The following is a 16989-nucleotide window of genomic DNA, read 5'->3' as shown; positions in this document are numbered from 1 at the left end:
GCTCAGTCCTTCAGGGCACCCCAGCCCCCTGCAGCACTACTGTCTACCCACATGGGCCCCAGCTTGACACGCAAGAGAGGCTCAGCAGGCCCTGGCCTCCTTCCTCACTGCCACCCAGGAGGCAGGTCCTGCCTCTGACCCATCATGCCCTGTAGTCCTCTGACATCCTTCATTGAGTGGCATGGATCACCACTGGCTTCAAACAGATCATTCCTGGCTTCTGGACCAGACTCCCTTTTTTGCTCCCCATTTCAGACCTGCTGAATCAAAATCTTTGGTTGGGGGCCCCAGATTTACATTTTATTGAACTCCTTCATTGGTTTTGTGCCCAAAGTTGGGGTGCTAAGAACTCCCGTGTTGACCACGGGCTGTCCCAAGGCAAGGCAAGGGTTGAGGGTGCACATCTGCCTTTTAGAGGCAAAGGTGATATTATTACCTCACAAAAATGTTTTGGGAGCTAACTAGGTCCTGGGTATTTTGCAAAACCTTAAAAATGTCCAAACACACAACAACAACACAAACAAGTGGGTCACAGTTTGGAAAGCACTCACATCTGTCATGGGGCCCAGACCAGGCATTCGTAGGCAGAGCTTAGGCCTCCCTCTCCAGGGCCCTGTGCCCCCGCCTGCCTCAGAGCGCAGGCACTGCTGGGAAAGCACTGGCACGTCAGCTGCAGTGGGGCTTCATGCCCGAGAGGCTGGCCTGTGGGGATGTATGAGCCCTGGGACTGCCTTTCCCTGCAGATCCCCACCCATCCCACCACCCACAGCTATACCTGAGAGCCAGGGGCCCTTCTGTCCCAACAGTCCCACTGGCTCAGGTTCCCCAACAAGACTGGAATGACTGGACAGTGGCCTTCAGAGGGTCTCTGGGGGTAGACAGGGTCCCATTCTCAGGAGAGGGAGACATAAGCCTCGGGAAGACAGCAGACTGCTGGGGGAAATGCTGGGCAGGACAGCAGTGACTCCCCGAAAATCTGTCAGAAATGAGTTACCCCCGAAAAAGTAATGAGGTCACTGTTCTCTCCATTTCATGGGGCTGAGGCAAGTCCCACAGAGTAGTGCCAGCAAATCCCTCTCTCCTGTGGACCCTGACCACACCCCCTAAAACCTCTTGTGTCCCATGGTGCTGTCCCCAACCTTGACCCATGGGCCTGTTCCCACCACCTCAGAGGACCCCCCAACTTCTTGTTGCCTGTGTCCCCTGGGGGCAGGGTGGGATGCCTGCAGTGTTCTGCCTGCATGTGCCTGGCACTCACTGACACCATGGGTCCACAGCAGTTTGAGCACAGCACCGACCACAGTAGCAGTCCTGTCTTGATGGCAGACATGAAGCGGGTTTTCTAGTCATGATGTCCCCATTTGCCAGGTCAAACTAAGAAAATGATCAGTCATATTTAATCATGGAAAAGACAGGAAAGTTATCCATCACCTTGTGTACCTCTTTCCAAACTCCCAGCTGAGGCTGGTGTCACTGCAAATGTGCCCAGTGGCCTTGAGGCACCAGGGTTTATGTCCTATGGTGGCACCTTGCAAGCAAGTATTTGTTGATTGAATCTGTTCCCTCCCAAGGAGGCAGAGGGAGCCCTCACAGGGACCCCAAGAGTGCTCACACAGTCCCAGCCCACTTCACGCAGCAAACAAGCCCTGAACACTGAACTCCGCCATGCTGGACACCGGGAGACAGCAGAGAACAGAATAAGCAGGACCCCACTTCCAGTGTGCGGAGTTCGTGGGAATGGAAAAAGCAACCTAGATGGGGGGCAGTGCATAGAAGGTGGCAAGGGAGCACCCGGCAGAAGGGCGAGCAGACGGTGAGGGAGTGGGGAGCAGGCCAAGACTCTGGGTGACAGCCGTGACAGCTGGCCCCAGTGACTTCCTCTCCTTTCCCACCCGCTTCAACCTCCTAGGAAAGGCCGCAGTTCCACCTCTGACACTTCAGAGGCAGAGTCCCACCTGCCTTGGGCAAGCTCTCTGTCTCCTTGCATCTTTATTCCATATGCTACAGAGGCCTCAGACTCTGGCCCTGAAGCAGGTGAGACACATGGTTCTGGGGCCAGGGCTTGTCCCAGTGTCTGCAGAAGCCCTCCTCCGGATGGAGCCCCTGTCACCAAGACACTGGTAGGCATCCTTCGTGCAGGTGCTTCCCTGGCGTGCGCGCCTGACCCAGTGGCTGAACAGCACACCCCGGCCTCACAGCCTCCAGGCACTGCGTCTGCTCCAGCCCCCACGCTGCCCGGCCACTCACACAGGGCATCCACCTGAGGGTCCAGGCTTTGCCCTCTGCCCTGGGAAACCCACTTGGCCTGGCACCAAGGCTGGCCCATCCCCACCCTGTGGCCTTTCAGGGTGGCCCAATCCAAGAGAGCCCGTGAGGTCGGCACCCCAGGGGCTGCAGCCACCCCAGGGTCCTTGGCTTGGGGCCCGGGCAGGGCTGCGGGCCGTCCACACCGTTCTAGCTGTATCACTGCTCATACACACCCACGGCCACACTGCCTAAGGCTTGAAGGGTTCAGCCTTGCTATCCCATTTGACTAGTAACCACAGTGTGGCCGCTGATAGCATCTGTTTGACAAGTGACCCGGCACGCTTGGGTGTCTGTCCGGGTGAGCTTGGCGCCCTGGATCCAGTGGGCAGGTTCACCCCTCCAGAGCACCTGAGGCGGGGCCATCAGACGCCAGCCCGCACGCCCACACAGTGTGCTCCCACGTCCTGTGTGCCCCCTTCATGGCTTCAGGGAGAGACTGTCCTCACAAGGAGCCAGCGCCTCTCAGCAGTGGTGGCCGCCGAGCCCTAGCTGTTTAGGGAACCCAGGCACCTCTGAGCCAGCTGCGTGGCGCCCACTGGTGGCCAAATTGTTGATGCTCTCCTACGTGTTTCACAAGCTCTTCCTCATGGATGCGGAGGGGAGACTAGCTGGGCCGTCAGCAGATAGGGCTGCGCCCGCTGTGTCACCCCACATCCGCCTGGGGTTCACCCATGCCAGCTTTCCGCATTAGGGGCAGCATTTAGGACACACGGGACCATCCTTTCTATCAGTCAGTGCTCGGCATAGGAAAAACATGTGAACTTGTTCATACTAGTGTTTTTGAATTAGCATTAAGGATATGCACACCCCTAGGTATGTGCATTTTAAGATTTCAGCACCACTAACCCTCCCCACCCCCGCCGGTAGCTTCTGACCTTGCAGATGAGGAAGGCAGAAGAGGGAATCTCCTGTTCACTACCACAGGGCCCCTGAGGCCTGTCGCCACAGCAGGCCTTTCAGTGGCCATCACCTATCCAGTGGCTATAGTTTAAGACTTCGTGCACTGCCACTGATTCACACCATATTCCCATGTGCCTCCGTATGTGAGGAAACATGGCCTGTATGTTGTCACATCCCATTACAGTTTTTTCTCTTAAGTAAGTTAGCCACCTGCTGGGGGGAAGAGATTTTATCAGGACACTTCCATTGAGGGAGTTCAAGATGTGAGGGGTTGACCTCAACTCAGGGACAAGTACTCCTCCCTGACCTGCAGATGACTCCCCCAGGGAATGTATGAGATGAGTGTGTGCACACACACACACATGCACGCACACACACTGCAGATGTCCTGGGTAGCCCCTGTGCTCTGCAGAGGAGAGCTTGCACACAGTGCCCCCCTGAGTGAAACTGGGCCCAGTATGTGTAGACTTTGGCTGCTCGCCTTTGGAGAGCTAATCTCAGGAAGCCTAATGTAGGATGATCAATCCCTATGAGGAGAGGCATGCTATCTGCTGGTTCCTCTGATCCTGCAAGTGAAGCTGCCAGGCTGGGCTGGGGTCTTGTGGTGACTAGGGGCGTGTCATAGGGAATGGCCCCAACAGCATCCTCTCCCAGGAAGGGCACCTCCTGGCCTGCCCCCAGGCCTCCTGTGTGTTCTGGACACTTGTGCCAGGTTTGGGGAAAGAGGGAAAAACAAGGGCTGGAAAAGCTTTCTATCTTAGCTTTGTTTTCTTCCTCTAACCAGTTTTATGAGATTGTGTTTAAAGTTTCCAAATAGGATTATACACTCCTGCCCTGTTAACAACAAGCATTTAGAAACATTAACACATTTGATTTCAATTTTGCATCCCTGTAGAAAGAGAAGAAGAGTGGGCTGCTGAAGCTGCTGGCTGGGGCGTCCACCAAGAAGAAGTCTCGCTCCCCGCCATCCATCTCTCCAACCCACGACCCCCACGGGGCAGTGGGTGCCTCGCTCCAGGGTGCCATGGGGCCTGAGGTGTGCGCCCTGTCCGCCCACGGCAGGGCGGGGTCCTGCCCTGTAGAGAGCGAGATGCAGGGAGCAATGGGCATGGAGCCACTGCACAGGAAGGCGGGTTCCTTGGACCTGAACCTCTGCTCATCTCCATCCCAGCAGGCACCTCTGTCCATGGCTGCCATGCGTCCCGAGCCCAAGCCCCTGTCCAGAGAGAGGTAAGGCGGCCTTCGTCCTTGGGCACCATGGAGTGGGCCGGTCTCTGAGGTCTGCGCCCACATGAGGGAACAGGAACAGTGCAGGTTTTCCAAGGGTCACACACACACACACACTGCACATGAAACCACACACAACACAACATATACAACACAACACAACACACAATCCACACACCACACTACACACATATTCTCCCTCCCTCTGTCCCCATAGGAGCCTCCGTGCCTTCAGCCCTCCATGTCAGATCTTTCTTCCTTGTATGGGGCCCCCATGGCCTCGTTCTCTGCCCGTGGCTCCCTGTTCCTTGTCCCCAGGTCCCTGTTACTCCTCCCCAGGTCACGGTCCCCCCTCCCCAGGTCACAGTCCCCCATTCCCAGGTCACGGTCCCTCCTCCCCAGGTCACAGTCCCCCCTCCCCAGGTCACAGTCCCCCATCCCCAGGTCATGGTCCCCCATCCCCAGGTCACCATTGGTAATTCCTGAGAACAGCAGACTTCGGATGTGCCTGAACTGCTCCCATGCCTCCCCAGCTGTCTGCTCTCCCAGACCTCTCTACTTCCCAACCCCTTAATGAAAGGTCTCAGGAGATACTGTTCTAGAAATTCATGGTGTCTATGAGTAACTGGAAAATGCTGAGACACTCTCCCTTCTCGCAGCATTCTGTCCAATCGGGGCAGTGGTGCCCAGAGCCACCTGGTGCCCTCCTTGTCCCCAGCACTCTGCCTGCTCATTAGTGACAAGAGTTTCCAGAACACAGTCCAGAAACCAAACTGCTGCCTGGTGACCCCCGAGCACCACCTTCCCTTACCCACAGCCATGGCTGCCCTGTCCCGGGAGCAGAGGCTGGGGTCTGAGGAAGACAAGATGCTTATTCTTGGGGCTTGGGGAGCTCCCAAAAGCACTTGCCTTGAGCCTGCAGGCTTGTGGATAAATCCCAGCCACAGAGGTCCTGTGCGTTCACAGAGTGCCTGCTATGTGCACGGCCCCATTGGACCACGATGGTGGGAGAACTGGTGGAGGGCAGACTGGGATCAGACCATCCTGCGGGGTCCTCTGGTCCTGTGCAGCCTGCGGGTCTTAGGTGTCTCATCTGCACAACCCCTCAGATCCAACCGTTTTCCCTCCTGAGGATTTGGGAAGGTGACAGGAGCTGCTCCCCTGCTGCTCCCTGGGGAAGGAAGTTTGGGATGGATGGTGCTGTAGAGGGGACTCATGCCCCAGCAGGCAGGAGGGACTCTCAGGTGTGTGGGAACCAAGCCAAAGGACTGATGTGTACATGAGAGTGCCAGGTACCTCCCTTCCTGGGGAGCCTAGCCCTGGGTCATCCAGATGTAAGCTCACCCTGTGGACAGTGCACAGGAGCCCCACTTCTGGTGGTGGCTGGGGAACTCCTAATAGCAGATGTTTCTAGGGTCAGGTAAAACTGTCCGTGCCCTGTCTCCCCAGCAGGGCCTTGCTGAGCCGGGATGGTCCTGCTGAATTCCTGGGTCAGCAGCCGTGTGCCTGCTTACTGCCTCCTGCACTTTGGCAATGTTGTGGGGAGGCTTTGAGCAAATACAGACACTTGCCACTTATCAGCCATTTCACCCCAAACAGAAGGCTGTTTCTTTGAGTTCCAGTTCCTGCATATATAAAATGGGTATATAACACCTACTTGATAGTTATAGTATTTGTAAAGTGCCTAGATTTTTTTTTTAATTTTTAATTATGGTATCATTAATCTACAAGTACAGAAAGAACATTATGTTTACTAAGTTCCCCCCTTCATGAAGTCTCCCCCACATACCCCTTCACAGTCACTGTCCATCTGCGTAGTAAGATGCTGTAAAATCACTACTTGTCTTCTCTGTGTTGCACAGCCCTCCCCATGCCCCCCAGGCACTATACATGCTAATTATAATGCCCTCTTTCTTTTTCCCCACCCTTATCCCTCCCTTCCACCCACCCTCCCCAGTCCCTTTCCCTTTGGTAACTATTAGTCCATTCTTGGGTTCGGTGATTCTGCTGCTGTTTTGTTCCTTCAGTTTTCCTTTGTTCTTATACTCCACAGATGAGTGAAGTCATTTGGTACTTGTCTTTCTCCACCTGGCTTATTTCACTGAGCATAATACCCTCTAGCTCCATCCATGTTGTTGCAAATAGTAGGATCTGTTTTTTTCTTATGGCTGAGTAATATTCCATTGTGTATATGTACCACATCTTTTTTATCCATTCATCTACTGATGGACATTTAGGTTGCTTCCATTTCTTGGCTATTGTAAATAGTGCAGCGATAAATATGGGGGTGCATCTGTCTTTTTCAAACTGGAGTGCTGCATTCTTAGGGTAAATTCTTAGAAGTGGAATTCCTGGGTCAAATGGTATTTCTATTTTGAGCATTCTGAGGAACCGCCATACTGCTTTCCACAATGGTTGAATTAATTTACATTCCCACCAGCACTGTAGGAGGGTTCCCCTTTGTCCACACCCTCACCAACATTTGTTGTTGTTTGTCTTTTCGGTGATGGTGTGATGGTGATCCTTACTGGTGTGAGGTTATATCTCATTGTGGTTTTAATTTGCATTTCTGTGATAATTAGTGATGTGGAGCATCTTTTCATGTGTCTGTTGGCCATCTGGATTTCTTCTTTAGAGAACTGTCTATTCAGCTCCTCTGCCCATTTTTTAATTGGATCATTTGCTTTTTGTTTGTTGAGGTGTGTGAGCTCTTTATATATTTTGGATGTCAATCCTTTATCAGATCTGCATTTATGAATATGTTCTCCCATACTGTAGGATGCCTTTTTGTTCTATTGATGGTGTCCTTTGCTGTACAGAAGCTTTTCAGCTTGATATAGTCCCACTTGTTCATTTTTGCCTTTGTTTCCCTTGCTCGGGGAGATATGTTCATGAAGAAGTCACTCATGTTTATGTCCATGAGATTTTTGCCTATGTTTTTTTCTAAGAGTTTTATGGTTTCATGACTTACATTCAGGTCTTTGATCCATTTGGAGTTTACTTTTGTGTATGGGGTTAGACAATGATCCAGTTTCATTCTCTTACATGTAGCTGTCCAGTTTTGCCAGCACCATCCGTTGAAGAGACTGTCATTTCCCCATTGTATGTCCATGGCTCCTTTATTGTAAATTAATTGGCCATATATATTTGGGTTAATGTCTGGAGTCTCTATTCTGTTCCACTGGTCTGTGGCTCTGTTCTTGTGCCAGTACCAAATTGTCTTGATTACTGTGGCTTTGTAGTAGAGCTTGAAGTTGGGGAGCGAGATCCCCACCACCACTTTATTCTTCCTTCTCAGGATTGCTTTGGCTATTTGGGGTCTTTGGCAGTTCCATATGAATTTTTGAACTATTTGTTCCAGTTCATTGAAGAATGCTGTTGGTAATTTGATAGGGATTGCATCGAATTTGTATATTGCTTTGGACAGGATGGCCATTTTGACGATATTGATTCTTCCCAGCCAGGAGCATGGGATGAGTTTCCATTAGTTAGTGACCTCTTTAATTTCTCTTAAGAGTGTCTTGTAGTTTTCAGGGTATAGGTCTTTCACTTCCTTGGTTAGGGTTATTCCTATGTATTTTATTCTTTTTGATGCTATTGTGAATGGAATTCTTTTCCTGATTTCTCTTTCTATTAGTTCCTTGTTAGTATATAGGAAAGCTACAGATTTCTGTGTGTTAATTTTGTATCCTGCAATAAAGTGCCTAGATTAATACCTGGGAATTTGTGAATGCAGAAAACACAGCAGCAAAAATAATAACATGTGAAGTGATATGTATGATAATGTTATATAATGTGACAAATATAATAATACCTATTGGATGACGGTGATGGGGCTTCTGATGCCACCTTCCCGCCCTCCTCCCCTTTTGACTGGCAGTCTTTCTTCCCAATGTTCACTCAGTCTATTCATGCTCACCTCTTGCTGGCCTACAAATTGTTTGGCTTTGTTAGGATTTAAAAGCTTTTTCCTATTATGTGTCATGGTAGGCAGAGTGATGGCTCCCAAAGATGTCTCTGCTTCAATCCCCAAACCACAGCCATGTAACCGTATACAGCCAAGGGGAATTAAGGCTGCAGATGGAATAGTTTGCTATCCAGCTTCTCTAAAATAGATTATTCCAGGTATTTGGGAGGGCCCCAGGTGGCCACAGAGGGAGGCAGAAGAGGTTGGTGGTGTGTTGGAGGCAGGCCTGACCTTCTCACTGGCTTCGAAGGTGGAGGAGGGCCACCAGCTCAGGAACACGGCAGCTCCTGGGAGCTGAGACAGACAACGAAAGGGGTCTCCCTGGGGCCCCAGGAGGAAGGCAGCCCTGCCCGCATTCTGATGTCAGCCCCGTGGGGCAGTAGACGATGTCTGACCTAGAGAACTGTGCGATGAGAAGTCCGTGCTGCATGACCCTGAGTTTGTGGACGTTGGTTACACAGCAGTAGGCAGCTGACACAGGTTCACTACTAGAGCCTGGTGGGTGGGGAGCAAATGACCCATCATTTGCAGTCCCTGGGGGCGCACGGCCCTGTGGTGACCTCACCCCCAACTCAGGGCTGCGACCCGTGCTCCACGAGGGCCCTGAGACCCCTGGTCAGGGGAGCAGGTCACACAGGAGGGGACCCTGCAGTCTTCCCATGTACAGCTGCCTGCGTGTGCAGGGAGAGGAGTTCCTGATTCTGGAGTGGCAGCCACACTTCTCCCTTTGTGCCTGTAAGGGGAGCATCAGGTAGGTCACTGCCCAGGAGGCCCCAGAGCTGGGGATGATCTGGGCAGAACTCTAAGCATTCACGTCACGTGCGCTCAGCCACACCACCCAGCTGGGCCCATTCAGTCCGTGAATAGCTCAGAAGCATCCAATTACTTTTTTTTCTAACAGATTACATTTTTTAAGTTGCTTGCTTGTTTCACATCTGGCTGTTGAGGCAAAAGCCAAAACTTGGTTCTGAGCCTGAGAAATCATCTCTGTTTTTTTCCCTTGAGGAAGAGGGAGGAGGCAGGAGGCAGGAGAGGCGGTGGGGGACCGCAGGAAGCCGCGGTCAGGCTGCGCTGCTCTGTGCGGTCGAGACACGCCTGAGCCTGGAGGTGTGGGGACAGCCGTCTGTGCAGACCTGGCCCTCGCACTTGCTGTGCGGATCCCACAGCCAGGGAGCCTTTGCAGAGCCTCTGGGCTGGGAGGAGCATGGGAAGCACTCTCTCCTTCCTCTTCTCTTCTGCACCCCAAAAGCCTCCCTCTGTCCCTTGAGGACACCAGCGTGTGGTTTACAGGGCTTACTCAGGAAGAGGCCCAGGACCCTGTGGGTGGGATGGGCCCTGCCTTGAGGGGGTGCAAATGGGCCTGAGAGCGGGGACAGTGGGGCAGGACTTGGCCCCTAAGCAGAGGGTAGCCCTGAGCTGCTCTCCCCACCTGCCTGCTGAGCATGCTTCAACTCCCATCATCTGCCATTGCCCAAGGGGTGGGGTGCCAGCCAGACAGAGAGTGAGGGGCACAAGGGCTGGCCTTCCGGGGCCCTGTTGTCGTGAAAACAAGAGGAGCAGGGAGGAGCCCCTGGGGGGCTGTTCATGGGGAGGTGTGGGACCCGAGTCCAGCTGAGCCCACGCCCACGGCCGCAGCACCCCCGACGGCCACAGCAGCCGGGCCTGGCCAGCCTTACCTGACCTGCAACTGCTGCTCCTCCAGGCCCCGGGAGCACCCCCTCCCACCCAGCACACCCACCTTGCACCCCAGCCTCCCCCATGGGCCAGCCGTGCTGTGGCAGGCAGCTGTTGCTGGGGCTGCAGGCCCAGTGCCGGCATAGGTCACACTGCCTGTGGAAGGTGGGCAGGGCAAGGCAGGCTGGTGTGCTGTGACAGTGCAGCCAGTGGGGCCCAGGTCCCAGGTGGCATCCTGGGCTGCAATGGGTGGTCGAGGAACATGGATCTTCCACGGTGCCTTCACCACCGTGGCATCTATTCTGAGTGATGGAAAACCACTGGGCATTCTGAGCAGGGAGCCCAACCTGTGGGCAGTCCATGTGCAGCAGCTGCATGGAGGAGCTGACGTGGTAAGGGGGACACAGGGAGCTGCTGGTGGGGCCAGCAGCCAACCTTGAGGGCCCCTTGGGGGCAGAGCTGGGGGATGGGCCAGCTTCCACCAGCCTAGCCAGTCAGCAGAGGAAGGTCATGGAGTGCAGGCCCCTGTCCCTGCCATCTCAGCCAAGGTACTGGGCGGCTCCCAGCTGGGCGGTTTCCAGGGAGTGGGAGCAGCTGCCCCTACCTGCAGAGGCCCAGCTCCAGCCAGGCTGGGCTTCGGGCCCGCAGGGCACACGGGTTCACCCTGGTGGTGTTTGGAAGCAGGCTGGTCCTTGGAGTGAGCACAGCTCCTCCTTAGCCTCACTCTTCCTCCTCTAAGGCTTGACGGACAGGTACGGGGTATGAGGTGCACATCAGACCACCCTGTGCTCACCCTGGGACTCCAGGGCCTTAGCTGGGTGCCACCTGGAGGGTCAGACCCTTGTCCTGGCTCCTGGAGCTGTCAGGGCCAGCGCGCATTGCCCACAAGGAGGCAGCAGGCGTGTGAGCTTGGCCAGCCTGAGCCTGCAGCTCCGTCTGCCAGTGCAGAGCTGAAAATGGGCTCTACGAAGGCCTCAGAGGCTGCAGGGAGTGTTCCCAGGTTTAGGGGAATGAGAGGTGTGAAAACTCAGTGTGAGTTCATGATGCAACTTCAGCCAGTTCAGCTGCTCAGACCACAAACCTTACAACTGGGGGCACATCTAGAAAGAGAGACCATTTCATCAAGAGTGTTTAAAGCAACTTCACCATCATATGGGGCAACTACCTAAGAGGTGTCCTCCACCCCGCCTGCTCTTCAGAGACACTGACCCATGGACAATGGATACAGCTAGCCCAGGGTCGCCACCAGGAGAGACAGACCCATGTTCACGGCTAAGCATCCTACCCTACCCCAGAGCCTCCCAGGGCCAAAGGGGCCGCCCGCCCCACTCCAGCCCTGGGAGGCCCCGTCCGAGGGTGCTGGAGAGACGGGGTGATGCAGAGGCACTGCACCCTGGCAGAAATATCCCAGCTGCAAAGATCAGGGTCTAAAAGGACACCACAGGGAAAAACTTATCTTTTAATTTTAATAAAAAATGGAAATGTTTATAAAAATTAAAATGAAAGATAAGTAGAAAGTTTAGAAAGTGGGAAAAGTAGACCCAAATTGCAGTAATTTATGCCGGCTTGGGAGAAGGCAAAGAGGAGCAGAGGGAGGTCTTCCAGGTAGGCCTGGCCTGGGCCTTGGGGAGGGGGCCACAGCCTGTGGCCAGGCGGCCCACTGTCTGTCCGTGTCCCCTCAGGTACCGCGTGGTGGTGTCTTACCCGCCCCAGAGCGAGGCAGAGATTGAGCTGAAGGAGGGAGACATCGTCTTTGTGCACAAGAAGCGCGAGGACGGCTGGTACAAGGGGACCCTGCAGAGGACAGGCCGCACGGGGCTCTTTCCAGGCAGCTTCGTGGAGAGCTTCTGAGGCTGTGCTTTCCCCCTGCTCCCAGGGACAGAGGCCCCAGGATGCCCAGTGAGCCCAGGGAGCGAGGTCCTGCCTCCGCCACCATCCCGGCCGGGAGCACCTCCCTCCATGTGAGCTGTAAGATACCTTGGAGAGAAGAGGACACTGAGACAGAGGGATCTGCTGGCCAAGGCAGCTCCTGTTGGCCACCGGGGCTGGCCAGAGGTTGCAGAAGGGCTGTAGGGCTGGGAAGGCGGGCGCTGCCTGAGCGTCTTGAGGGTGTCTGTTCTGGGCCTCACATGGGTCGCCTCTCTACATACCTCAGTCACTGCTACCTGGCCATTCAGCAAGGTGTTCCCGGCCCAGGGGGCTCCAGGGGGGCTGGTGTCCTCTCGCAGCTCCTGTTGGGGGCACACAGGGCCCACTTGGCGTGGGTGCCTGCCTCTCTTGCCACCACGTCCCTTTGCATTGTTCCCTGCTTACATATTTTTACGGAAAGCTGTTAGACTCTGTATTTCTAATAGGTCATACATTACCTATTTTTCATACATCTGGTGCTGCCTCTTTGTAAAACCAGTGATGACTTGGTTGAGCTTGAAAGAAAAAAATGTCTGAGGCGACATCATCAGGGCAGGATTTTTATATGTACCATGCGAATTTTGGAGAACTCCAAAGAGCCTGCGTCTTCCCCTCACCACGTTGGCTCCTGCTCCATGGATAAGAGGGGGCTTGGAAAAAGCCACTTTTTAAAAACCCTTTCTAAAGACCTGCATTACATCACAACTTGGTCGTTATTATCTAAGAACTGGCAACAAACGGAGGAAAGGTCACTGTAATGGTCTTTTGTGTGGCTGGAAAAAGAACAGGAAGGTGGACCCAGCCTGGCAAGGCAGAATTTTCCTTTTGTTGCTTCAGGGAGAATGACTACAATCAGCATTGTCAAAATATGATTTCTAATTAGTGAAATGTGCAATTTTTACCACAGTTCAGATTTACCACATTGTGAGGGTTTTGTCTTCTTTTTTTCTTAATAAGTAACTGCTCCCTTATCAGGTGGTACCGACCTCGGTCTAGAGACGAGAGGTGCGAGGAGGGCATGGGTGATTGGCAGCGTCTCTGCAGACCTGCGGAGTCAGAGGAAGCTGGGGGCAGACAGGAGGAGGGGCCCCCTGAGGTGGGTTCCAGCGGCCACTTCCATAGCAGACCTCAGGAGCCCCGTCACCCAGCAGCCTTATTCTCAAGAGCTTCACGCCTTAGGAATATGTTCTTATCAGCTTGGAGTCACAGTTCGTAAACCTTTCTCTGTATATTTTTGCAAAACCACTCCAACTTAGATTAGGCTGAATATTTAGCCTTTAGGAACTTAGGGTCTCCCTGGTTTTCAGGAATGGAATGAAATTCAGAAACCCATTCCCTTGCTGGGCACGGTGCCTTTGAAATACGGAGCATCCGTTTTCGGGGTTTCTGTTCCGGGATGTGACTTGGCTATTTGTTACTGCCTGGTGGCTGCTGTGCCGGTGGGATCATGCCTGAGAAAGTCTCTTTCCCTCTCTCCAGATGATAATTGATTTAATCAATGAGAAATTTGTTCTGAATCAAATAAAACAAAACAGTTTAAACATAGGAGCCCTGTGTATGGAGTTACAACAACCAGAAGGTGTCCATGTGCCAGCAGTTGCTGAATTAGTTGCCCACCATGCACAAAATCATGAGCGTGTTTAAAATCATGTCATCACCAGAAACATGCGTTGATTAACACGTGAGTGAAAAATGTGCTCTCTAGTGAAACCAAAACTAACTCAAACCCTAAATAAAAAGGAAAGTCTTTTTTTTTCTTATTAAAGGAAGGTAGTCACCAAGCAGCAGAACAGACTCATTCGGACCTTATTTCCTCTCTGGCCACCACCCCCAGGACACCCACAGAGCTAGAACTTGCCAAGCTGCCTGTGACAGTGGGCCCACATCCTTCACAGCGGAGAGCTGGGAGTCCAGGTGCCCAGCGGGCACCAACTGGCCCTCCCGCGGCAGTCAGGGTGGACACTGCAACAGCTGCGGGAAGGACAGGTTGATGCCACGGCCCGGCCAGCACCAGGGCATCCTTTCAGGGCTGCAAGAGCTCCCATGCATCCCCCGAGAGCAGGCAGTGCAGCAGCAGCCTCCGCATTTGGGTCTGAGTGTTTCCAGACATGTTTGTCATGCATCAGCTTTCACAGCCATCTAGCCTGCAGACAAGAGCAGGTGCAGAATCAGACACGTCTTCCAGGCCATTCTGCCCATTCTGGCTACTAGGATGGAACCCACATATTGTCTGAACACCTCACATTCCATCCTGGCCCAGCAACTTATACTCTCAGTTGTGGGGGGCGTTTGGCAGCCAAGGTCATGTACTCTGAGGATTGCGGTAGAGTCCAGAGCCACCACCGAGTGAAGTCAGGGGACACCCGGGTCACCAAAGGGCCACAGAGGCAGAGAGATGGCAGGCACTTCCCCAGCAGTCTATGGCATGAATGCCAGGCTCTGGAGCCCCAAACAAGCTTAGCTGACTGGTTGGGAAATTCTTTGTACTTTGCACAGATCACACACACCCTGTTGTTGTTACACACAAATGTCAGCGTGTGATATGGAAGGACTGACAGTGATGACAAAGTGCCATGCCTATGTTTCTGAGACTTCAAATAAAAATGAACATGGAGAGGCCTTGTGTGTTGATGGCAGGAGCAGTGAGGGTGGGGCAGAGGCCGGGCGGCTGGGGCAGAGCACCCAGAGGGGTAGGAGGAGCACCAGGCGGGCACCACGCCCAGAGCCGGTCAGCCCCGTGAGGAGGGAGGTGGGCCAGAGCAGGGGAGGCCGGACCTCTCCCTTTAGGTCCAGGCTGTCCGTGCGGAGGCCTTGTGACCACTGGAAGCCTGGACAGGAGGGTCCCAGAGGCTCCCAGTCCTGTACACCCAGGGAAGGCCTTGTGACTTCACAGGATGAGGTCAGGGTGCTCAGGTCCAAGGGCAGAGGGAAGAAGTGGACATACTCCAGGTCCATGAACCTTTGCCCTAGGCCAGGGAGGCTCAACCGCTGCCGAGCCGACACAGGGCAGGCTCCGCCCTGGACGTGCAGCCCTGCTCATCCTGCTGCCTGGCCACATGGGGGCCCGTGTCCACCCTTGGCTCTGGAAAGCCCCAGCCTGGGAGACAGCAAGCTGGGGCGACATCATCCCAGATGAAAGCTCACTGCAGGTGGAGGTGCCTGCCCCCCTCACCTGGCTCTGCTCGCCCTCCTGGAAACCCTCTGCTCTAGGATCCCACTGGGACAGCCTGAGCATCCGCCTCGCTTCCTGGGGTGCTCCGTCTAAAGGGCCTCCTGTGACTGAGGACTGCACACCTGCACCTCTGCCTGCCACCCCTGAGCCAAGGCACAGGGCCTGACTGCCCACCCTGCACACCCACTGATGGGCACAGGGCCCCGTGTGCCCCGAGACTCACGCCCCTGACCCCTAGGCTCAGCAGGAGCCAGCTAGCAGGGGCAGCCCCCTGGCCCTCCATCCTGATGTCCAGTCCCCACATCACCTCCCTCCCCACCCCACTCCTTCCTGCCCTTATGGGTGTGCCCAGGGATGGCCCCACAGTGACATGGCCACATTTGATCACTCAGGGTGCTCTTTGCTGGCCCGAAGGGTCTTTAATGTCCCTTCTGCTTGCTCTCGCCCTGGTCTCCTCTTCCACATGTTCTCCAAGGGTCCTTCATAGAGACCAGCACCGAACTGAGGCAGGAGTGGTGCGCTAGGTGGTGTGTGAGGGGGTTGAGCTTGAAGGCTGAAGAGGGGAGGGTGGGGCCTTGCCAGGGGTGGTGGTGAGGCTGAGCCCCTGGGGACCTCTGGGGCTATCTGCTCTGACCTTTCTTCTCAGGGGCACACCCATCTCCTTGAAGACGTCCCCACAGGGTGCCCCTGATGCCCACCCGCTCACAATACTCCTCCTCTTCCTGAGCTGCCAGGGCTGTTTCTTGAAAGCTAAATAACCCAGTATCCCCTCTGGCATCCTCTAGGGCCTCCTGTTGCTTTGCTGTTGTCATGGCAACGGGCTTTGCTGAGTGTCCCTGGCCGTCCCTCCCCTTGCTGCATCCTGGGGCTTTTCTGCCAGCCCAGTAAGGGAAGCCTTTGGAGCCTGCACAGCACCTACACATGCAGAGAGTTGCTGGTGCGAGGGGACACTGGACAGATGCCCCGTGAACTGGGGGACACAGATCTCCCGTCCCACAGGAAGATTCTGAGATCCCTCCTTAGGCTGGATCTCCAGGGCCTCCATTTCTGTTCCTTGGAGTTCCTGCCCAAGAGACAGCACCTGCACAGCAGCCTGTGCCTCAGCCCCAGGCCACACACACACACACACACACACACACACACACACACATGTCGTGCCTCCTTCCAGCTCCCTGCACTGCATAAGGATGAACAAGAAGAGGGCCATGGGGGAAGGAGGAAAGTGGGGGCTACAGGGAGCTTGTGGTGCATACCCCCCTTGCCCAGGGCTTCCTGGGCCCCTGAAGCTGGGGTGCAGGGGAGGGGGTGTCACCGCAAATCCTGTGCTCACCCTCCCCAGCCCAGGACCTGCAGGACCTGATGCTGGCAGATGAACAAATCCTGGGGAAGCAAGTCACCCATCTGGAAGCTGGCAGCCCTGGGCTGTGGCCTCTCTGTTCCCAGGGAGTCTTCACCCGGCCAGAGTTCTCTGCTCCACCTGGAGTGAGCACCAGAGAAGGGCCTCAGATGGCACATCCCCACGTCCCTCGGGAAGGCAGCAAGCCCAGTTTCTGTCTTCTCCATCAAGCTCTCTCAGGGCTCTGAGACCTGTTTGAAAATTAAACTCCGCATCAAGTTCCCCAGGCCAGAGTTCGAGATCATGTAACTCGCTGAAATTCCCACGTGTTAGCCTGGCTGCTTCTGGAAACCTCTTGGCTGTGGATGGGGAGCCTCATTGTAGCTCTGAGTGGGTAAATAGAGAGCATCTGCTTTGGACTCAGAAAACCATGTCATAAAACACAGACTAGGGCATGTAGGAAAATACAGCTTGCCACTCTGGCCCAGCCAGCCCTCC

General features: G+C 54.6%; 1 protein-coding gene across 2 annotated transcripts in view; it reads left to right on the top strand.

The window, feature by feature from the left end:
* SH3RF3 (SH3 domain containing ring finger 3) overlaps positions 1-12091 on the top strand; it is a 371490-nt gene extending 359399 nt beyond the window's left edge. The window contains exons 9-10 of one of the 2 annotated variants that reach the window (XM_037015529.2): positions 4103-4437; positions 11758-12091. In XM_037015529.2, the coding sequence (XP_036871424.2) occupies positions 4103-4437; positions 11758-11926 (504 nt within the window). In that variant the 3' untranslated portion in view covers positions 11927-12091. The remainder of the gene's footprint in view (positions 1-4102; positions 4438-11757) is intronic. The other variant, XM_037015534.2, reaches the window with a different exon arrangement.
* Positions 12092-16989: the final 4898 nt, after the last annotated feature.

Source organism: Manis javanica, chromosome 1 (assembly GCF_040802235.1).
Source record: "Manis javanica isolate MJ-LG chromosome 1, MJ_LKY, whole genome shotgun sequence".
In the NCBI taxonomy this organism is placed as follows: Eukaryota; Metazoa; Chordata; class Mammalia; order Pholidota; family Manidae; genus Manis; species Manis javanica.
The sequence above is the reverse complement of the archived record's forward strand: the minus strand, read 5'-3'. Positions and strand labels throughout refer to the sequence as shown.